We start from the raw sequence: 23,376 nt of genomic DNA on the forward strand, positions 1-23,376 counted from the left end.
GCATATCCATTACGATACAGTCCTCAGTACATCACCACATACTATTTTTTCCCCCAAGGCCTCTGCCTCATTCAGTGCACAGGATGGAGATTGTACAAAGAATCATGTATAATAGTGAATGAGGCTATTTTCTGTAGAGCCTTGCCACACTTGTTGCAGAAGTTATCAAGCTTCAACCATTCAGGCTGAAATGCAAGGTTTTATAAAGGAAAGACCGATACCTGCAATAAGAATCTTATAACAGAACGCAGGGTAACATTAACTATAGGTATTGCTACTAGCTCTCCCTATTGTATATTGATACGCCAAAAGCTTCCAGATGACTTCCATCCATGTAATCAGTATTATACTTGTCCCTTACTTTCACGTTTGTTTGGTTTTTTGCATAGATATGGAAAGACTTACTGAGAGTTGAGATGGCACTTGAATTAAAAAGGCTCCCAAGTAAGCTTTTTAATCCTTGACAACTCTGCCCCATTAAAGTGTGTTTAATAATTTGGAAGTAGACTCAACACTAGTTGTTTTATTTTCTTCATGTGCTTATATGATCATTCAGTTGTACCCTACAATGTATGTGATGTAAAGAGACAAGACCCTCAACTGCTATCTGTAGAAATTACATGGGGAAAGGTACAGTGTGTGTGTTAATGTTTCCTCATTAACTGAATAGCTGGCTGGAGTAAAATGTACCATGTAACATGGTGTTTTGTTCTTACAGAGGAGATAAAGCCAGATGTGTATTTTGAACAACTTGTTTTATACTACAAAGAAATAAAACCATCATAGGGCAAATTATTTTAAATTCTGTAAGCCATGTAAGCCATTGGGGAAAAAAGTATCTGAGGAGAAAAGGAAAAAGTCTACTACAGTGATGTGTTGCACTATTATTGAAAAGGTTTTCCTATTCAATTCTAGGCAAGTTTTACATAGTGTTTCAAACACTAATCCTATGTTACTATCAACCATCTATTTACAAAAGCACATCACCAGTTGTAAATTTTTTGCTAAAGTGAACAAAAGTACAAAGTACAATGCTGATATGATTCCCAGTCTCAAAATCATTATCATTTATCCTATATATAAAACATTTTCAAAAACAAGACACTTTCAGAGAGCTAGGATAGCCCTATGATGCAAACTTGATTTTTGTAAAGTAGCCAGTTATCACTTTATGTTCATAATTATTAGTTTAACTTGAAGATTCATCTGTTCATACGAGCCATTCAGTTGCTATGAAGTTTCATAGCTCATTGCTGACAAACTATAGCCAATCTTTCATCAGCCAAAGTAGCCAGAAAAATTCTCCTAATAAGGGAGACAAATACGCCCACCAGTGGCTAAATGCTTGATTGAATTTTGCAAGGCAAGTCTTTATATAGGTGTTGGTTTTGCTGCATGAACGCATCCTGTGCAATCCCTGTAGCCAAGGCTTAAACTAGGGCCATGCTCTTAAAGGACACAGTTCTTATGATAACCCAAGGAAGTTCCTGCCCCCCAAAAATCCAAGCCAGTTCAAAATGTGCTAAGCTGCTTTCACTTGGCAGTTACTGTGCATATCTTACAGGACCTCTCTTTTTCAAGACACAAAACTAAATGCTGAGGCCTCAGCATATAGATCCATCACTCTAATCACAGAGTTGATTATCCACAAGGATAGTACAGTACTATACAGTAGTGGAGTCACCCCTGAAATTTAGATTCCTGCATGTTTCTTGTCAAGGTGTTCCCGGAAAGGCAAACACCTACATTTTCTTCTGCTGGACCATAGAAGTAAGATCTATAGCTTGGCTGTTTACCCACTACCAGAGTTTGGGCTTTTATTTTGTGATTTAACTAGCTAGAGAAGGTGGTTTCTACTGGATATTCCAGCAACCTGTAAAACTGGACTGCCGCTCCTCCTCTTAAAAAAAGGCCATTATAGACCTCTTAACCACTAAAACATGGCCTACCAGTCAAATAAAGAAGACTGCCCAAATCTACACCATAAGAAGTTTTCTGTTTTTAGAAATTTTGTGCTTTAGTTTCTCAAAACAGATTAGCAGCCCTGTTTGGAAAGTAAAAACAAATAAAACAATGTTGACACATTTCATTAGTATATGAAAAGTGGGCTAGCAAGCTGATGCAGAAATCCCCTGAGTTCACATATAAGACTGGAGATGTCTTTGTAACTAAGGTCTCAGGAACAGATAGACATAAAAGTACTCCATTAGATCACAGCAGCTACCAGGTTTAAAAAAAACACAACTATGTTGGCAACACCTAGAGGTAGACAGACAACCCTTAAACTGGCAAAAGTGAACCATTTATAATCCAAAAGCAGTAACTGGCTACTTTTACATAATCTAAGCATGAGGCCTCGCCAGTTCTTCAACAGAGGATTCTGGGTTTACATATTAACTTGCTTTGCTTTTACTATGGCTATCTGGATGATTTGTGAAAATTGCCCCTACATTTCAACTAAGTTATTCACACCTTCTTTGCAAGTCACTTGTGTCGGCTGGGCATAAGTTTTAGAGCTGGGCCTGCCCAGTTCCTCACGGAAAACCTCTCTCTGAAAGATTTACCATTCACATTAAATACTTAGAAGCATCTTCCTGTAAAAGTCTACTTGTCTTCCAAACAGCATCCAAAGTAGTAGCAATTAGATCTCAGGTGTGAAAGTATCTCATTGTATGTTACTAGACAAATGGCACAGCAGACTACCCTTTCCTTCACCGGAGAAAAAGCAGTAGCCACGGCAGGTTTTGGTCAGAACGTTTCAGTTTCACATCTCCCAATTAGTATTTGTTGATGCCAAAGATTCTCACACCATGAAGCTGTGGCAACTTGGGGATAAGCACACTCAAGAGAGAAGCTGTGTTTAGGATGAAGTGTGCTGGATCATACTTGGTATAGAAGCTTGCCAGGAAATACCTGCAGAAACAAAGGGAGTAAAGAGAGCTGACAAATCTTGTTTTTTGTTAAATGAAGAGAATTTTTAAAAATTGTAAAGTCATCAAGAGACTAAGAAAGGATTCGGGGAGTGGGGTAAGGACAGATCAGAAAGATTTCTCCTGCTTTAAGATGCTTTTATACTTTCAGCAAATTATGGCCCCAGTATCTTTCTCCCACAACCCTTAGGGTCAGGGTTTTGAAAAGCAAAAGCTAGATTTTCCCTCCCCCACCCTTTCAACCTGAGGTCCTTAAACTCAAAAGTTACAAGGCCAGCTGAGAACTCAGGTTTTAAATGGCACAAGGTGTTATTAGTTTTATATTTTAACCTAAATCAATTTCTCATAAATATTAATTAAACTCAGTGACAAGGCATTTGAAGTCCTCTAAAGCAAAGAGGTTGAGTATAGCTGTGATCAGTCAGCAAAGTATTAAAAAAAGCCTGCAACCCTTTTGATGTTTCCATTGCAAGTTTGCTATTGTAATTTAGCTAGTTGACAACCAGTTCAACTGGAAAAGTTAGAGAGCATGCCATAGATTCCAGTTTTTTGCCAGCTATCTCACACTTTTATTGAACCTGTATTCTCACCACTTTTTCTGCTGTTACAGTATACTTCTTTGCTAAAAAGAGCCACAAAACAAAGTGATATTGTGAATTTTTTTTGGGGGGGGGGGGGGGGGGGGGGGGGGTGTGGGGAGGCTATTCTTTGCCTAAAATGGTGTAATGGAATGTTTTTAAATATTGTGCAAGCCAGGGCTTGAAAAATGCTCTTGCATTCTTGCCATGTCTTGCAAGTGGTAGGCTTTCCCTGAAAAAAATGGAGAAGATGATGACATCTGTTTCTTTGTAGTAGTGTTAAAAATTTAAGAGGTTTCTTGCCCAGATGATTTTGAAATAGCCTTCTAAATATGAACCAATTTAGAGTTCTCCTTCCAAGTCTGCAGGCAGCTCAGTGCTGCTGCTGCTAACACCTTTTACAAGCTGTAGAAGAGGACAACTATAGCAAGACTCTGAGATGTTTAATTGCTGCAATTTAGCATCCTGAGGATAGAATCAGGTCAATTTCATTCAGCTGATGCTTAGAAAGTCTATGAACAACAAGAGGCAGGTATTGAACTAATCTGAGGTTGGGAGGAGGGGCAGAAAAAATGAGTCTCTGGGATGGGGCAGATTGGCACAGACCTCGTTCCCCTAGAAGGCTAGGGAGGAAAAGGGCAGCGTGCATCCTATCCCCCAGGAGGCTCTGAGGTGGAGAACAGCAAGAAAGACCTTTTCCCCAAGAGCCAGAAAAACAAAACTTGAGGCTTCCTTCTATCAAAAACAACTAGCCATCTTCCATATAAGCCTCTGGAGGCCCTGGGCAGCTGGGAATCCTGGCATGCTCCTTGCTTCTCAGCAGCTGGAGACAAGGATAGGTCTCTCATCAGCACACTGTCCTTGGACCTTGCTGGTGGCTACATATCACTAAATCTGGCTGCTTACTAGTAGATTCAGTCCTTGGGCTACTAGGTGTCTGATTAGTTTTTCAAATGCGGAGTAGGACACGATCCTGCAAGTGCGGCTTGGCACTTTGTAGGATTGGTTCCTTAGTACTTAATTGACTTTCCTTCTATTTGCATATTTGTTGCCGTTACAATTCCGTCAACACTGGTTGGGGTGTCTGAAGTTGCTAATCAACTGTATTTACACTATTACATAACTTGTGTAAATAGAAACAGTCTTACTAGCAGAATGCAAAACTGACATGAAGTGCTATGGATCTGACTCATGAAGAAGTATGGCAAAGTTCATAGAAAATGTGAGATAGGCACTTTTGATGCTTACAAAAGATAAAATCACAAATGCTAAGACTTGAGTTACTGTTTTCAGCATGCACATGGTACTTTATGAAGCTTAACAGTACATTTTCCTTATAAAGAGCCCAATTCTACAGACCCTTTTGTTTTTTAAAATTTGCTAAATTGGGCCTCTATTTCAATAATGGGGTTCAAAACTGCATGGAAAAGAATGACTGTAAACTAATTTAATCTCCAAACACATGCTCTCTAAATCTTTCAAATAGAAACAAAAATAAATTAGGAAAAAGATTTAACAGATGTAAACTCTCACTAATTGATTAATTGAAGGTTTTTATTCCAAATATATATATTCTATTAAAATTCAAGTACACACAAACACAAGATAGAATCATTCTAACAGTTCAGAACTCACAGAATTATTGGAGAGATTGTGAAGAATTTTCGTGAGGATGTAAATTGTACTCCATAGTCCAGTTGCTCCCAGTGTGTTAGCAGCCTGGCTTTCCCTTGGTCAGGTGTTTCAAAAGGAGTTCCCTTTACTGCATGTAAGAATACATACATTCCCTGGGGAAAGAAATTTTTGTAAAAAGTGACATTTATTATTATTATTAATGTTTTGCATTACTGTAGCCTCTTCAGGGCCCCATCAGAGATCAGAGCTATATTGTGCTAGGCACAGGTCTAGGCACATAGTAAGAGAGTTCGTGCCATGAAGAGCTTGCAACCTGGACAGACAAAGCATAGAAACAGGGAGAAGGGGACATGAGGGCTGAAGGAGAAAGATACACAAAGAACTGAAGTGATTTGCTCAAGGCCGGCAGGTCAATTGCAAAGCCAGGATTAGAACCAAAGATTCCTGGTTCCCAGTCTCATGCCCACTAGATCAGTGCATCTCAAAGTCGGGCCGCCGCTTGTGCAGGGAAAGCCCCTGGCAGTCCAGGCCAGTTTTCTTTACCTGCCGTGTCAGCAGGTTCGGCCGATCGCGGCTCCCACTGGGCGCGGTTCGCCGCTCCAGGCCAATGGGGGCTGCGGGAAGCGGCACGGGCCGAGGGATGTGCTGGCTGCCCTTCCTGCATCCCCCATTGGCTTGGAGAGGTGAACCGTGGCCAGCGGGAGCCGAGATCGGCCAAACCTGCTGATGCGGCAGGTAAACAAACCGGCTTGGACCGCCAGGAGCTTTCCCTGCACAAGTGGCGGACCGGCTTTGAGAAGCACCGCACTAGATTACACAGCAAAGATTATATGATGGAACGGACTGTAAATAAGAGCTCTAACAAGTTCAGGGCTACTAATCAGTAGTCATAAAACACAATATTAAAGCCAGTAGTGAAGAAGAGAATGTGATGAAGCCCCGTTGGTAACTTTTACCCTACTCTAAGGATCCGCAACCTTTGGCACGCGACCCACCAGGGTAAGCCCCCTGCCCGGCTGGACGGCTTGTTTACCTGCTGCGTCCGCAGGTTCGGCCAATTGCGGCTCCCACTGGCTGTGGTTCGCCATTCCAGGCCAATGGGGGCTGTAGGAAGCGGTGGCCAGCACATCCCTCGGCCCACGCCTCTTCCCACAGCCCCCATTGGCCTGGAACGGCAAACCGTGGCCAGTGGGAGCAGATGCGGCAGATAAATAAACTGGCCTGGCCCACCACGGGGCTTACCCTGGCGGGCCGCGTACCAAAGGTTGCCGATCCTGGTCAAGTTAGTAAAATGAGCCCTTGAATAGAACTATGCTCACACTGCATTTTTAGGACAGCACCCTTTCTTAAGATAGCAATCTTTACATGATCTGCCACTATCTAGGGAAAAGTCTTAGGCTATGTCTACGCTAAAGCTTATGTTGGCATAACTTATGTCCTTCAAGGGTGTGAATAAATCAACCCCCTGAGCGACGTAAGTTACACTGACTCCTGCTGACACAGCTACCATTGCTCACTAAGGTGGTTTTATTATGCCGACAGGAGCACTGTATGTGTAGACATGCCCTTATTGTTGATACTGGGTTGTTGCTGGTCTCAGGTTACTAGATAAATTAATCTCAATTATGGCACAAGCTGATGGACTGTGGCCCCTGGTTCTCTAACCTTGACATAACATTTATACTCACATCTACAAATTTTAAATGAGCACTGCAAAATTATGGCATCCTAAAACAGAAAAGTTTTGCTAGTTTGAGCAAAAAGAAAAGGCATTTTTTTTCAGGTCAGATTGGCAATGACTTTGGGTTTTTTTGCCTTCCCTGTAGCATGTGGGTGTGAGTTAGTTGCCCAGATTGTCTGGGTATATCTCACTTAATAATTTCCCTACTATTGTGGGGGCCTTGAGCACTGGTGCACCTCGGTCCTTCCAACTCTCTGCCTGTGGCACATAATAGTCTAGTCTCCTCTGGGCTGTAATACTTCAGTCTAATTTTGGTTGTTGGGTTTAGTGCACAGATGCTGGATGGTGTTGGTGGTCTGTGATATATAGGAGGTCAGACTCGGGACCACTAGATCATCTTCCAGTTTTAAATTCTATGACTCTACGAGAATTATTTTTCAAGGCTCTGCGTGGGCACACACTTATGCACATGAGTAATTTTATACAAATCAGTAGTACCACTGAATAACTGCTTACGTGTTTTCAGGATCTGGGTCAAATATTTTAATTATAATCCTGAACGAAAATCCACTGAAGTCAGTTATCTTTCTATTGCCTTCAGTGAGGGTTGGATCAGGCCATGTGTGAAGATAGGGGTTTCTTTTTAAATTATGCAGAGCTAATATAATCCCTTCTTCCAAAGTGTAAACAAGAAGCATAAAGCCCAGCAGATGTTTCCATCCTAGTATTGTGTAAAATGCTGTATTTTTTTTTCCGTTGCCTCAGAGTTCTTCAACTAGATTAATAGCTAATACCAGGGGGTTACACACACAATATGTTCTCCTCAATGTGTGCTACTCTCACTAATATTTAAGGCTTATCTACTTACAAATAGAACAGAACAGAGTGCATAGCTATTATCATAAATGCCAATTGGCTTGCTTTGTAACATTCTGGTTTAGTTTTCTAAACGCTTTTAAAAACAGTTTAAACTGTTTCCCCGATTCAAAGGCTTTTGGTTGAACACTAAAATCAATAATCCCATCATTTACCTTCTCTGTTTTTTTGCCCTTTTTACAAACAGTAACCTATTGTTCCTTCCACTGTAAATGCCTAACACTCTGGATTGTGAGTAAGCTCACTGCAGAAGATAAGACAGTTTGTTTGGCCACTTAGGATTTCATGGTCTACACAACCTAGAGTCGATTGTATCTTTCTCCTCTTCTACATCACACAAACATATATACACCTCTACCTCGATATAATGCTGTCCTCGGGAGCCAAGAAATCTTACCGCATTATAGGTGAAACCGCATTATATCGAACTTGCTTTGATCCACCGGAGTGTGCAGCCGCCCCTCCCCCCCCCCCAAGCACTGCTTTACCGCATTATATCCGAATTCGTGTTATATCGGGTCGCGTTATATCGGGGTAGAGGTGTACGTATGTACGTACGTACATAAATGCCAATTAATTTCTTAATGTATGTTACAAGACAGAGTTCTGTACTCACCAGATTGTGAATCACATTTGTTAAGGTCCATGCAACAGGAACACTGAAGAAGGGAATGCTGAGCAAAACAATATGAAGCATACCAACTCCAAGTGCATATGTCAGCCACATTCCACGACTGTTCATCACCCTGGTGTTTGGATTTACCTCACTATGGGCAACTCCTACGTTCATTTTGTTCTATAAAAATAAAATTGTATGAAGACTGATATCACAGGATTCATATATTAGAGATATTCAGTATATCCCATATCTAATTTTAAGACCAGGAGAGAGACTATCCTTATAAATAATATATAATGGGGTAACATTGCTAGGAAGAGCATGTGTATTGGGGTAGAACACAGGACTTTGAAGTCAAGAGTTCTGTCTTCTGACATTGACTCATAGTTTGATCTTGAATATCTATACAACAATATTTGAGGACTGCCATTCTGAAGCCTAGAATGTCCAAAGTGTCAGTATGTAGTGATAGAAACAGTTACAACCGTGGTTGAAGTTCATAATATTCCCAGGTTGAGTCATCGCTGGAATTCATGGTCTGTTACTGTCCAATTCTTAAGTTCTCACCCATTTTAACTTTACGAATTACACCTATGTGGTGTACAGCTACAGTATGACTTGTATGTATGTTATGCCAAGTGCCTAGAGACCATTGTTACATCATAGGTAATTCAACCGGTCACCACCCTTACTGTACAGAAAATGTGCATGTGACAATTTCATTAGGTTGTATGAGGGAGACTGCACGCATGGTGGAATATTTGTACCAACTGCAATACCTGTGCGTCCAACTGCCACCCACACAAATCAACACATATCTTCCAGCACCAACACAAACACAATCACCCGACACATGCAGCACAAACCCCTCATTCTCCACCTGCACAAATCCATACAACTCTCCCAGTGCAACATAACCCACACACAAATTCAACACAATCATCCACACCACACCCCCAAACATCACTCTGAAGACTACAATGCCAGTTGAATCAGTGTGAGGTGATGGAAATAGTCTAAACAAAAAGACCTCTCAGCCACGTTTGTAGCTATCACCAGGTTCAATTACCACCGGGATTTGCAATTTGTTACTTAAAAAAACAAAACAAAAAACACCCAACCATGACTTCATGATTCAGATACTAGAATAACTCAAGCATTCTGTACCTCAGTTTTCCTAACTGACAGGGTTTTGTTTGGCTTAATGTTTGCAAAGTGATTTGAGATCTTTAAGTGAAAAGTCCTTCACAATAATTTTAATATTTAAGTTTTAATTACTTGCCTGTGAGGCACCTGAGGTGGAGCAGATAGTATTTACTGGAGAAGTCCCTGCCCTCCTCTGCCCAACGCCATTGGTCCTGGGTACTAAAATGACGTCTTCCATTTTTAGCCACCACTTGTTAAAAAAAAATGCTTCCCGGTTCATGCTGTCATGGCCTGTAAGGCTAGAACTACTTCTATTAATTTCCTAGAAAAATATATTTCTTTCCGCCTAAAACAAGCCAACCAAAGTTATCAGCCTAGCAAGATTAGATAGATAGATCTTGCAAACCACAGATTCATCTGGGATGATGCTGTCTGCAGTGAGTTCTTACACAAACCTATTTCCAAATCTGCACATGCAAATGATGAATTATAACGCTCAAATCAGAAACACTCTCTGCCTACAAATGTGGTAGTGGTCCCCACCAACACCACAGTTTAAAAGGAGAATCTAGATTGTTCTAGTACTGTATATAAATTGTAGAAATCACCCAGGTCTTTGCCTTTGCAATGTCTTCTTATTTAATCGGCTTGATAAAAGACTCTCTCTCTCACCCACAAAGATGAGTTCTGGTATACCACATTCTGGTATACCTCCTGGTTCTGGCCAGAATACAAGCCATATTTTGGCACATTGAAACTTTTTAAGAGGAATGAAACACAATGGATGAACTATTCTTTATAAACTATTAATTGATATAAAATTATATAACTTTTCATCTCAATGCACTTTAAAGTTCTACATGCCGCACCACAGAAAGGCAGCCACCTCTAGAGTGGAAGGCAGCAGCCAAATGGCATTCAGCACATTTCAGAAAAAGGTGTATGAGATGCACATATGAGAGGTGACCATCATTGGGGAACTGAGGGGAAAGAGGATATATTAGGCAGTGAGAATAGTGCAATCCGTACTCTTATGAAAAGCCTCATATGTTTTTCATTGTCAATGCAAGCTGGTGAGAGCTCAGTTCTAAGATGTCAGATGAAAGACACATACAGTAAACTTGAATTCCATGCAGTTTACTGTCTCAGAATGAAAAAGGAATTAGTTGGTCCTCTGATTTCAGGGATTCTAGGTGCCATCCCCTCAGTCTGACAAGTAGGACTATAGTTCCTTTTCTTTTACAGATGGCCCCTGACCAAGAGACCTCCTAGTCAAACTCCAATTGTTAGTTCTATTTTCAGTGTATATTTAAGGTAAATTGTGTTTCTAGTCCACAAGCTGATGCTGCCTCTCCCATGTTGGGTGCTGAGGCTGGGCAGGGATAAATGGGGCAGAAGTGATTTAGTGCTACTTTTTTTTTTTTTTTTTAAACCCCGTTTGGTACCATGCTGCAGTAAGGGCTTTTCCAAGCTAGCTAGAGCCTTAGGGTACATCTACACTACAGGGGGGGAGTCGATTTAAGATACGCAAATTCAGCTACGTGAATAGCGTAGCTGAATTCGACATAGCGCAGCCGACTTACCCCGCTGTGAGGACGGCGGCAAAATCGACTTCTGTGGCTTTCTGTCAGCGGCGCTTACTCCCACCTCCGCTGGTGGAGTAAGAGCGCCGATTCGGGGATCGATTGTCGCGTCCCAATGGGACGCGATAAATCGATCCCCGAGAGGTCGATTTCTACCCGCCGATTCAGGCGGGTAGTGTAGACCTAGCCTTAGAGAACAGTACAGCACAACTGTAAAACAGAAACTTCACATTAAGATCTGATTAATGAAAAACCAGTTACAGAATGTTTAAAAGCAAAACAATTCCCACCCCCCTTAAGAAAGGGATAGATAATAAGACAGAAAATATCATATTGCCTCTATATAAATCCATGGTATGCCCACATCTTGAAAACTGCATGCAGATGGTCACCCCATCTCAAAAAAGATATATGGGACTTGGAAAAGGTTCAGAAAAGGGCAACAGAAATTATTAGGGTGTGGAACGGCTGCCATATGAGGAGAGATTAATAAAACTGGGACTTTTCAGCTTGGAAAAGAGACAACTAAGGGGGGATATGATAGAGGTCTATAAAATCATGACTGGTATGGAGAAAGTAAATAAGGAAGTGTTATTTACTCCTTCTCATAACACAAGAACTAGAGGTCACCAAATGAAATTAATAGGCAGCAGGCTTAAAACAAACGAAAGGACATATTTTTTTCACACAACACACAGTCAACCTGTGGAACTCCTTGCCAGAGGATGTTGTGAAGGCCAAGACTATAACAGGCTTCAAAAAAGAACTAGATAAATTCATGGAGGATAGGTCCATCAATGGCTATTAGCGAGGATGGGCAGGGATGGTGTCCCTAGCCTCTATTTGCCAAAAGCTGGGAATGGGTGACAAGGGATGCATCACTTGATGATAACCTGTTCTGTTCATTCCCTCTAGGGCACCTGACATTGGCCACTGTCGGAAGACAGGATACTGGGCTAGATGGACCTTTGGTCTGACCCAGTATAGCCGTTCTTATGTTCTCTTCACATATGCTTCACATATAGTGGCCACTGATACAGTTAATCTGCTTGAAAAGCCATTTATCAAGTTAAGTGTTGCGCTATTGTTTTTGCCCCTTCTAGCTTCATCGTCATACACAATTTACCAAAGAGAGATCAGATTCTGATGTCACATCTGCCTGAATCCAGAGCAAACCCAGTGAAGCCAATGGAATTAACTCCAGATACAGTCTTCAGGGTAACAGAGATTAGAATCTGGCCCACGGAATTTTAAAACGTTTCAGAAAACAGTGTGTGTCCCCTGACCTGTAAAATGCTTTAGTTCTTGACTACGTGAATACAGAGTTTTTAAGGCAGGCTCCAATCGTTGAAAGGAAGGATATCTATCCTTCCATCATATGTTAGCAATGAGTTCCCTGTTAAAACAAGAGGCCAGCTACTCCATAGCCCAACTGAGAGGCAGATACGGGTACAACCTTTTACCTCCTCCCCCCCTCCCCAAAAATCCCCAACGTATCATGCATCGTCGCTATTTTGCTGATTGCGGCATGGGAGATTACACGCACTCTCTACAAAGCAGCTTCACTCACAGACAACAGCCACTCTAGATCCTGACTCTAGCTACCTGTATTCAGTGTGAATCTGAAAACTTCACCTTCGTTTCGTTTTCTGGTCCATCGTGGCCAATCTGACATACAATCAGGGCAAAGGCACACCTCAAAGCCCGCAAGCAAGCTAGATCCATTTGCTGCAGGGCAGAGATTTTGCCGCAGGGCAGAAATCCCATGCACTGAAAGGTAGGAGCCTTTATAGAAAAACAGGGGTAGGCCCCTATCCAAGCCCCAGTGCAAGAGATTGTGTGTGTGTGCAGGGGCCTGCTGCTGCTTTGTTACCGGCGGTGCAGCTCTCTTTGTGGGGCCCTTTGGATCTAGGTTGTACACAAACCACCTCGCACAACTACGGCAGCCCCCTTTCCCCTGGGCACAACCCACCTCCCCGCTGCTCCGGCCGATCCACAGCAAGGGGGGACCTACCGCCTGGGCTCGCCTCCCCTCCGCGGCGCCGAACCGATCGCCCCGCTGCCGAGCTCGCCTCTCCCAACCAGCTCTCCGGCGGGTTGCCCGCTGCGGAGCGCGGCGCTGCTGCCGTACACGCCAGCCGCCCAGTGGTGCAAGCTGGGGGAGGCGGGGCCAGCAGCGAGGCGGGGCCACCGCTCCGCCCTGGGGCCTTGCGAGCTGCGCGCTGCAGAGCGCTCCGGAGCCGGGACGCGGGAGCCGGGCACGGCGGAGCGGCAGGTAATGGAGCGGCGCTAGCTTGCAGGCGCTGATGGGCGGCACTGGGTTGCTCTTTGGGCCGCAAGGCGGCTCTAGCGCAGCACGTGCAGCAGTGTTTTGTCTGGGGTCGCTGTTTGCCTCCGCCAGGCCACAGGTAACAGCGGGAAGGGCAGAGACAAGGGCCTTGGCCTGGCCCCGGGGGAACGGCCGGGGGCGAGACTTTAGGAGCCTGATGTTCAGAAACGCCGAGCAGCCCCTGCCGAGTGTAGCGGGAGTTGTGGGTCTTCCCTCAGCTCCTCTGGAATCGGGGCCTGAGGTGAACAACTGGGTGGTGCTGTCACATACCTCAGCAAGGCCCAGGAGGTGGCGAGGAGAGCACAGGCTGAGGGGGGCACGTTTCATTGACTAGTGCAGGGAGTTTAAAATGACATTGGATTGTTAGCTTCACTGGTATTTGCTGTCACTTCATTTGTGTAGTTCCACGTTTTGATGTGAATAACGTACCACAGTACAAGTGAAATGATACTAAATTGTGAGAGAAGCAGGTAAATGTGGGTTTAAAAGAGGGGAGGGGAAGAGTTTAAAAGAGGGGGAGGGGAGGGAGGTGGTAGACAATGCAGTAAACAGAGTTTTTTCAGGGTCAGCCTAAGACCAAGAACTAAGGACCATCACAAACCTTCACCGATTTTTTTCTCCAGGTAATAGGTGCACTTCTTTGACCTGCCTTCTCTAACAAACACATAGCAGCATCTATATTTGAAAAACATGCTACTGGAAGGCACTCAGACACTATGGTGATGGGTGAGGTATAATAATCTATATAGAACAGGCTAGGGACTTGAGAGAGGCCTGTGTGTATGGTTAGTTTTTGCAACAGTTTTTCCAAAGCATGAAGTTTTCATGGCTGTAGTGATTATCTTAGAAGTAGATATACACTGTATTATCAGCTAATGGGGGTAACCACTCCTTTCCCCTTCCCCATACACATACTGTTAAAGTAACATTATGGTTGAAATTTTCACGTGCCAAATCCAGAGATTCAAATTTATGACCCTCACAACAATTGTGATTCAACCAGTTTCCACATATGCCCTGCTTTGGTTGAGTGTGTATGGCAGGGGCAGGCAACCTATGGCACGCGTGCTGATTTTCAGTGGCACTCACACTGCCCGTGTCCTGGCCACTGATCCCCGGGGGGCTCTGCATTTTAATTTAATTTTAAATGAAGCTTCTTAAACATTTTAAAAACCTTATTTACTTTTACATACAACAGTAGTTGAGTTACATATTATAGATGTATAAAAAGAAACCTTCTAAAAACGTTAAAATGTATTACTAGCACACGAAACCTTAAATTAGAGTGAATAAATGAGGGCTCGGCACACCACTTCTGAAAGATTGCCGATCCCTGGTGTATGATTTAATCACCAGAGTCCAGCTCTGCCACCTTTTGATCTTTGCCCTTGTCCTATGAGATAAATTATCTTGTCTTTTTTATTTAAAGACTGACTACTCTTAATGAACAGGCAGAAGGATGCCCAGCTTGAAGGGAGGTCTCTGTGACTGATACATAAAGACCAGTCCTCTTTCCACAGCCCAGTCCAAATGCCTTTTTCTCTATAAGGGCATTGGTGTGGAGGAAAGAAATCCTCTATCTAGGGCAGAGGTGGCAAACTATGGCCCGCGGGACCCTCCTGCCCGGCCCCTGAGCTCCTGGCCCGCCCCCCAGTCCCTCCCCTGCTGTTCCCCTTCCCCCGCAACCTCAGCTCGCTCCGCCACCGGCACAATGCTCTGGGCAGCGGGGCTGCGAGCTCCTGGGGTAGTGCAGCTGCAGAGCCCAGCCTGACCTGATGCTCTGTGCTGTGCGGTGGGGTGGTTGGCTCCAGTCAGGCGGCATGGCTGCCTGTCCTGGTGCTCTGGGAGACACGATTGTAGTGCCTCCAGCCACCGGTGCTCCAGGCACGGTAAGGGGGCAGGGAGCAGGGGGGGTTGGATAGAAGGCAGGGGAGTTCGGGGTGGTAGTCAGGGGTGTGTGTGGACAGGGGTCAGGGCGGTCAGAGGGTGGGGGAACGGGGTTGAATGGGGGCAGTCAGGAAGGGGGGTTGGATGGGGTGGTGGGGGGCAGTCAGGGGAAGGGGTTCCGGGGATGGTCAGGGAGAAGGGGTGGTTGGATGGGGCAGTCAGGGCAGGGGTTCCGGGGGCTGTCAGGGGACAGAGAATGGTGGGTTGGATGGGGCAGGAGTCCCAGGGGGGCTGTTAGGGAGCGAGAAGCAGGAGGGTCGGATAGGGGGCAGGGCCGGACCACACCTGGCTGTTTGGGGAGGCACAGCCTCTACTAGCCAGCCCTCCATACAATTTTGGAAACCCTCAGGCCAAAAAGTTTGCCCGCCCCTGATCTAGGGGCTCAGAGCCGCATCAGAACTGCTCCCATGTCCTTATGGAGCAGTCTATGTAGCCGCCCTCCTTCCTCCTCTCTTCCTCTGAAGTCAGCTTCAGGTAGGTCATGTGGAGCTGGACTCCATGGTGTGCAGGCAGTGTGCACCCTATGTTAGATTGTGAGTTTTATCACTATCCTATGGACTATCCTCTGCATAGAGTCATCTGCTCTCACAGAGGAAGGGGGCAAGATGTGGGGCTGTTGTGCATGAATAGCTATGGCTGAGATCCCTTCTATAGCTCTACCGCTTCTTCTGTCAACGTATACTGTCCCCAGAACTTAGTACCAGGGATACTCGCGGTCATTCAGCAAGCTGAAGTTGGGATTTTTTGTTTTGTTTTTACACAATCAGCCATGCTAATTTCAATTTAAAACACAGTGGGGAAATATCAATATTTGCCAACTGATGAAGGATAAACTTGGCAGAGGAAATGTTTAAGCGTCTGAGAGGACACTAGTATCAGAGGGGTAGCCGTGTTAGTCTGAATCTGTAAAAAGCAACAGAGGGTCCTGTGGCACCTTTGAGACTAACAGAAGTACTGGGAGCATAAGCTTTCGTGGGTAAGAACCTCACTTCTTCAGATGCAAGACACTGTAAAATCAGTAGTTAAAAATTATTTGGAATACTTATTGAAATTCTCTGACACTGTCCTTTTTAAAGACAAAGCCTATAATATTATAGTTTGCATGTATATAACAACTTAAATCTTTAAAGAGCTGTATAAACATTAACTAATATCCACCTTATTGCTCCAATTCTGCAGTTATGCATTTACTTTACATGTGAGTATAATTAGCTTCAAGGTGTGTAACGGTAAATACATGCATAAGCGTTTGCAGGATCAGGATGTTAGATTGTGAACACTTCAGTGCAGGGAATATGTCTTTCTTTATTTGTAAACCACCATGTATGTTTTATGGCAGTATGTAAGTGTTTTATAAGTAATAATAGCACCCCTTTGTGGCAGGTATGGTAAGTATTATTCCCATTTTACTGATAAGGGATATTGAGAGACAGAGAAATTAATGACCTGCTTGAGGCACATGGTGAGTCTATAGAAGAGTCAGGATTAGAGTTTTGGAGTCCTTGGCTTCTATTCTCATGCTTCTGCCCTAGTCCACACTATCACTGAATATGACCATTTCTAACAGACCAAAACCCAACCCTCTGTGGGCCATATTCTGCTCTTAGATTGTACATAACTCCAGTTAAGTCAGTATGTGTTACACCGGCATATCTGAGCACAGAATTTGGCTCAATAATTTTAGGTAGATTTTAAAAAGCCTGATCTCAGAAGGGTTAGAAAAAAGAGGGGTTTGTGACTTTCAGATTTTGGCACCAGTTCTGGGCTCCTCATGGGCAAGAGGGGTCCACCTATACAGACCTGATTGCAGGATCAGGACCATATACTGTAATCATTTAGTCAAGGAACATGTAAGTGCTCACATTAGTATTGAACAGAAAACAAATGTACCTGAAAAGATAACCATGGGACTATGTACTGTTTTGCCCATTGCTTAGTATTACTCTGAATCCTTGCATTGTCTAACGTAGAAGTTCTCTACTGTCAAACTAATGTTTTCTGATATAGGGCCTGACCCTACACAAGATCTCTCCTTGTGAATATATAGTTGGTACTGTTTCCCTAATTGCATGATTCACCTAAGTAAATGTAGTCATACGGATAATTGAAAAGTGATTGAATAGAAATGTCATCATGTTTGTAATACAGTCTTTAAATTCTTGTTCTATCATCTCTTTCCATCCAGCTCCCCTGATTCTAAAAGCCCAGGGATGAAGCAGTTGCCAGCAGAAACTGTCCGTCTCCTTTCAAGTTCTCAAGTGATCACATCAGTTGTCAGTGTAGTGAAGGAGCTGATAGAGAATTCCTTGGATGCCAATGCCACAAGTATTGATATTAAACTGGTAAGTTTTCCCTGGTACTAAGTTAGACTTAAGATGGAAAACTGGATGGTAATATACTGGGGAAATTTCTCCTGTGTTATGTAAGGGTGTAAAAGTCTCCTTTTAAAAATATATATAGTTTATAAATGTGCATATTTTAATGCTAAAGTTAATGGGCAAAATTCTGCCAGGAGTTACATCTGTGCATCCCATTTAAAGTCACTGGGCATGTAGGGGTGTAACTGAGGACATAATTTGGGCCAATGAGCAGACCTAATGACTCACTGTAAACTTGCTTTAACATATCTGTCTTTATAAAAACACCAGAAATGACTCTGACTGAACAGTTGCTTGTTTAGAGATTGTTGGCCATACTAGTTTAGTTTTCACAGTTATGGGGACAAATGTGCAAACACCTATACCCCGTTCTTGCAAAGAAAACCACCTGTGGATCTCCATGCCCATTTAGAGCCCCACTGAAGTCAATGGAATTTTACACAGTTGTCACATTTCACATCTGATTAATAGTTTGCAATCTTGGCATGCAGTAGAAAAACAAGTATGAAAAATGTTGTCACTGGCCATGTCAAAGGCTGTTTTTCAGGCTTTTGTCATAAGAACATTTAACTTTTTATTTTTTCAAAGTCTTCAGATGGTACTAGTCAGAACAATGTATTAGTACCTTTTATAATATTTTTTAACAGGATATTTTAAAAGTTAGCATGTTACCTAGAAGAAAACAATGCTTTCTTTCCCAGACAAAAATACTTGGCAAATAGATCAGTTTCTCTTGATGCAGTAAATTTTTCTATTCTTGAAATATTTCAGCTAATGAAAAATAACACAAATTCTTTGCTAAGTACAAAATATCACTGATTCGTGTTCTAAGAACTGGTTTGTTCACCATGTAGAAATCCCAATGTCCTTTCCTAAAAAATATAGTAGCTATTTGAGTTATTCCCAAATTGTAAACTCAAATACCAAGTGGCAGACATGAGAGCCAAATAATTTCCACCAACTTCTTGGACTGCTTCCCCTAAACTACAAATATCACCATGTTATCTGAATGGGATTTCAAGCATCTCCTATCTGTGCTCCAGCCTCCCTCAAACACTGAACAAGGTGCTCATTTGAACTGTCTGCATCAGTTGAGATGGAGACACAATATTTTGTTACGATCAGTTTATCGAAGGTACTGTCGTCATTCATGCCTCCTGACTACTCATGTTTAGTAGTATCTTACTCCATTGGGAATGCTCATGGAGTACAATAGTATTTCACTTGTGAGTAAGTGTATCAGAATCTGGACGTGTTCAAAACTCATGGAGGCCCACAGAAAGTCAATAGGAATTTTCTGTGGTCATTGTATATGACCCCATCTCTAGTAGTGAAATCAAGTGTACTTCTAACAAGAGGGGTAAAATGAGGAACCCCACAGCAACAATAAGAAAGAGCCCTCTGGATCTCTCAGCTAGGAAAGAATAGACCCACTCAAGAACAAGCCCAGCCACTTCTGCATGTAAGCTCATGATCCATGGTGTTGAAGGCAGTTGATAGATATCAAACATCCATACTGGTATCATTATCATTACCAATTGCAAGGAGATCAAATAAAGCCACAAGGGCTATTTCTGTGTCATACTGTCATCTGTAATTAGTGTGACAAGGTTCAAGGAGATATGATATGTCTAGATAGTGTACGAGTTCTCTTGCCAAAACCTACTTAATACTGATCTTAAGCAAAAGAGGAAGATTCAAAACTTCTTGATAGTGAGCTAAATTGCCAACATCTTCTTGAGGGGAGGACAGGCTGACATCTGATTTTTAGGAAATTTGTATATAACTTTTGCTTAATAAACAATCTGTAGACATTGGTAGTCTCCACCAGCAATTGACCCAATACACCTCCTTTGTCCCTACCCTCTCATGCTGTTTCTCACTAGCCACTGGCAAGCAACATGGGTCTGAATTTCAGGTTGTGGTTTGTAATTCACCCATTACCCCAGTACCCTCAGTGAGTCATAGGGGCCAAAACTTAAACAGAAAAAAACTAACTTTGTCACCTCAAGATATTGCTCTGCTACCATAGATGCAGACAGCTCAGCCCAAAGCCAAAGAAATTGTACTGCAAAATACCTAGTTTCTTTACAACGGGAAGCATTTGAATCAGCAATCCCAGTGGAGATGCCTTAGATTAATCTGGATTTTAATAACTCAAAACAAATTTGCTGATCAAGATTTTGTGGAGGCTCTGGAGGTTCTTTGTACAGCCACACATTATAACACCATGGATTCTCATTATTTTGTTTGGATTTTATGAAAAAAGAATACTTTATATTGACTTACTATTTTTATTGGCCATAATTTAAATAAGATTGAAAACATAATGCATGTCCCCAATTACACTAACGCTGCATAGGTTCCAGAGTGCAGCAGAGAACATGAAACTTTTACAAAATTACTGTTCAATCCTTTCCTCTTCCAAAGAATATTAAAGGCCCACTTCCTCATTTATAGGAGTAACCCGTACAAGAGGAGTCCATTACCCTTCGTTCTGAAGAAAATTAATGGCATAGTACTGCAAACCTTGTTCATAGGAGTAATCTTTACTTGTTTCAAGGAGACTACTTTGTGTGAGTAAGGATTCCAGTGTAAGGAGGACTAGGTGGCTCAGGTGACAGATACAGTTTAACTCTGATTAACCAAAATTTGGAAATGTCCTAAAATTTGTTTTTTTTATGAGCTCTGACTTTTCTGAAATTCCATGTCTTACACTGATGGTGTTTGCCTGAAATATACCACCCTGTTAACGGGGTTGGTGCTGTTGGGAAAGCTGTGGGTGGGTTCTTCAGACTCACTGAGATAGATGGCTTGTTAGTACAACCAGATACAATGGAGGCGGGAGTTGTCTAGGGCAGCATTTCTCAAATGCGGCCACCAGGGGGTTTTCCTGCACCCATGACAGCCTCCTGGCTAGAGATGGGGGAAGGGGGAAAGCCAAGGGACTCCAAGGATGGACTTCAGCCCCCTCTCTCCTGGCTCCAGCCATGGGGCTCCGGTTCTGGGCTTCAGCCCAGGGGGGCGGGGCTTCAGCAGGGCCAGTCTTACTAGGCGCCATGGTCAAGAGCAGTGGTCCCCAACGCGGTGCCCGTGGGTGCCATGGCACCCACCAGGGCATCTATGTGCACCCGCGTACTGGCCGGCGGATGAGCATCCGCCAAAATGCCACCGACAAGCAGCGTCATCCAGAGGCGTTGCCACCGATTTTCGGCGGCATTTCGTCAGTGACGCCTCTGGATAACGCTGCTTATCGGCATTTTGGCGGTGACGCCTATTGACGTTGCCGCTTCTCAGCGGCATTTCGGCAGATGCTCATCCGCTGGCCACTGTCTGCGGTGGCGCCAGACAAAAAAGATTGGGGAGCACTGGTCAAGAGACAAGGAGTGGGGTGAGCCTGGGATGTGAGGCCATGGAAGTGAACTGAGGGCAATGCGGGGAGGAAGTAGTGGGGCCTGTGGGGGTGATGGGGAGACTAGGGGAGTAGGTGAAGACAGCAGGGGTCAGGGGGATCTGTGGAGGTCAGGGAAAGGCAGCAGGGCCAGGGGCACCAACATACAACTGTACATTATTATTGAGTCTGCAAAAGACTCCAACATAAATAAATTACAATTTGGACATGTATATGTGCATATTTATTTGTTTTTCCTACAGTTAACGAAGTATTTTAGGAAAATTTGTCAGAGCGTCCACCAGCAAGAGTTGCTAGCTGCATTCTGAGGCAACCAAAAATTTTGTTGTGAGAACCCCTCTAGGGTGTGGATTGAACAGTCTCCTGACATAAAAACCTTTAGCGTAACCAAGCCTGGCAAGAAAGCTTGAGCGACTGTTATTTTATTGTTAGTTTCTTGATTAATAAAGCTAAGCCCCAGGGAGTGGGGAATTAGTTTTTGACTACAATGTGTTCAGATTTTCTTTTACAGAAGGTTGGGAAAGGCATCTGCTCACACTGGAGTTCTGCATAAGTTCCCAGAGCAATTTGGATAATCTGGTTTGTGTCTATATTTCATTGCTAGGTCACTGGTTGGAATTCAACCAAGGGAATTTCTGAAAGTTGCCACCTGATTTCTGTTTATTGACACAAAATGAGTTGATGGTATCAGTCCAGTTCCTAATGGACAAGTGTATACATCAGAGTTGGCTTCCTTGTTGGTTATCGCTGTCTCAGCAGCTAGCCCAGGATTCAATCTCTGCTATCCTCTTGATATGTTTGAGCCAGGTCAGGTTTGAAGCATGTTAGTTCATTGGTGGGGCAGTGTTGGAAAGTTTACATTGTCACTGCATGTGCTATACCTCTTAATTAAAGAGAAGACATAGGCCATATCTACATTACCAATTTTGTCAGTAAAACTTACGTCACAGGGGTGTGAAAAAAATACCCCCTGAGCAACATAAGTTACACCACAGAAGCACCAGTGTGGACAGCGCTATGTCAACAGGAGAAGTTTCTTCCACCGACATAGCTACCGCTGCTCGTGGAGGTGCTTTTATTATGTCGATGAGAGAGCTCTCTCAGCGGCATAGAGTGGCTACACGAGCAATCTTACAGTAGTGCAACTGCATCGGTACAGTTGTGCCATTGTAAGCTCACTATTGTACACATGGCCTTAGTTTTCAGAGCTGTCTGTATGTCACCTTTTTGAATAACATCTTAAAAATGAGAAAAAAAAGAAACAATTTTGCAATAATAATGGAAGTCTGACTTAAACCCACAAAGGAGAACACTATCATTAAAATAAAACTGTAATGTAAAATAAAAAATGAAGTAAAATGCTCTTGTGATTAGAGCCTGGAGATGGGACTTAGGAGATGTGGATTTTATTTGCGGCTCTGCTACTGATTTGCTGAATGACCTTGGACAAATCACCGAGGCCTCTCTTTACTTTATAGATGGACAAACTGAAGCAGTAGTATTAAACGTTAGCTACTTCAGGAGGAGATTTAACAAATTAATGCTTGTGCAGCTCTTTGATGTCTTCTAATGAAGGTGCTATAGAACTATAAAGTAGTAGTGTTATATTATTCTAATTACAAAGAAATGGAAACCAGGATACACAGGTTACGGTCACATATAACAAAAAAGAATGAATGTAAATCAGACAGATAATGTTGCTCACAATGGGGAAGCATGAGAATGATACGGAATTACAGTTATAGTAAGGTAAAGGCTGTCTTAAAAACTGTTTAATTTAAAGTGATTAAGCCACCATTATTAAATTAGCCACATATATGTTTAAAGAGTAGCACTTGGATTAAAGCAACTTTGAAGCTTTGTCACTCTCTCTTTCCCATTCTTTCCAGTGGTGCATTGCATTTCCTGTTTCTCAGTTAGCTTTGTAGTAGGAGATCCAAACTAACTGAATTATTGGCAAAAATATCAGTTCTCACTAGGAGAAAGCACCAGCACCATTCACCATATGGAAACAGTGATTCTGAAACCTGATGTGCCCATTTGTTTTTAGAGATATAATTATATAATAAGCTTAGTCTAATTCAGGGGTTCTTAAATTGTTCCTTAGTGCAGACATATCTCAATAAAGAGATTGTTTTTGGACACCTTCCCTCCCATTTTAGGATTACATAACATCCCAGTGGCACTTATGGCAATTGTTTACATAGAAAAGTAGTGCTAGAAATGTCTTCAGTACATTTTAGCACCTGGAAACAAGGGGAA

At 42.9% G+C, this 23,376-nt stretch overlaps 2 protein-coding genes across 5 annotated transcripts in view; one reads left to right on the forward strand and one right to left on the reverse strand.

Annotated features, from left to right (window-relative positions):
• Nucleotides 1–736: 736 nt before the first annotated feature.
• On the reverse strand, nt 737–13,204 carry ORMDL1 (ORMDL sphingolipid biosynthesis regulator 1). Its single transcript, XM_034786505.1, has 4 exons — nt 13,063–13,204; nt 8,317–8,496; nt 5,144–5,295; nt 737–2,913 (listed from the first exon to the last, which is right to left on the reverse strand). Exons 2-4 carry the CDS (start codon nt 8,488–8,490, stop codon nt 2,778–2,780), a joined length of 462 nt encoding a protein of 153 aa, XP_034642396.1. The 5' UTR covers nt 8,491–8,496; nt 13,063–13,204; the 3' UTR covers nt 737–2,777.
• A 23-nt stretch (nt 13,205–13,227) lies between these two features.
• The window catches only part of PMS1 (PMS1 homolog 1, mismatch repair system component), an 85,893-nt gene continuing 75,744 nt past the window's right edge, over nt 13,228–23,376 (forward strand). The window contains exons 1-2 of one of the 4 annotated variants that reach the window (XR_004647748.1): nt 13,228–13,323; nt 17,510–17,666. Coding sequence is in view for 3 of the 4 variants with exons in the window: in XM_034786489.1 (XP_034642380.1) it covers nt 17,535–17,666 (132 nt within the window). In the remaining variant the exon portion in view is untranslated. The other 3 variants (XM_034786489.1, XM_034786490.1, XM_034786492.1) reach the window with 3 other exon arrangements.

This window comes from Trachemys scripta, chromosome 11, assembly GCF_013100865.1.
Source record: "Trachemys scripta elegans isolate TJP31775 chromosome 11, CAS_Tse_1.0, whole genome shotgun sequence".
Lineage (NCBI taxonomy): Eukaryota > Metazoa > Chordata > Testudines > Emydidae > Trachemys > Trachemys scripta.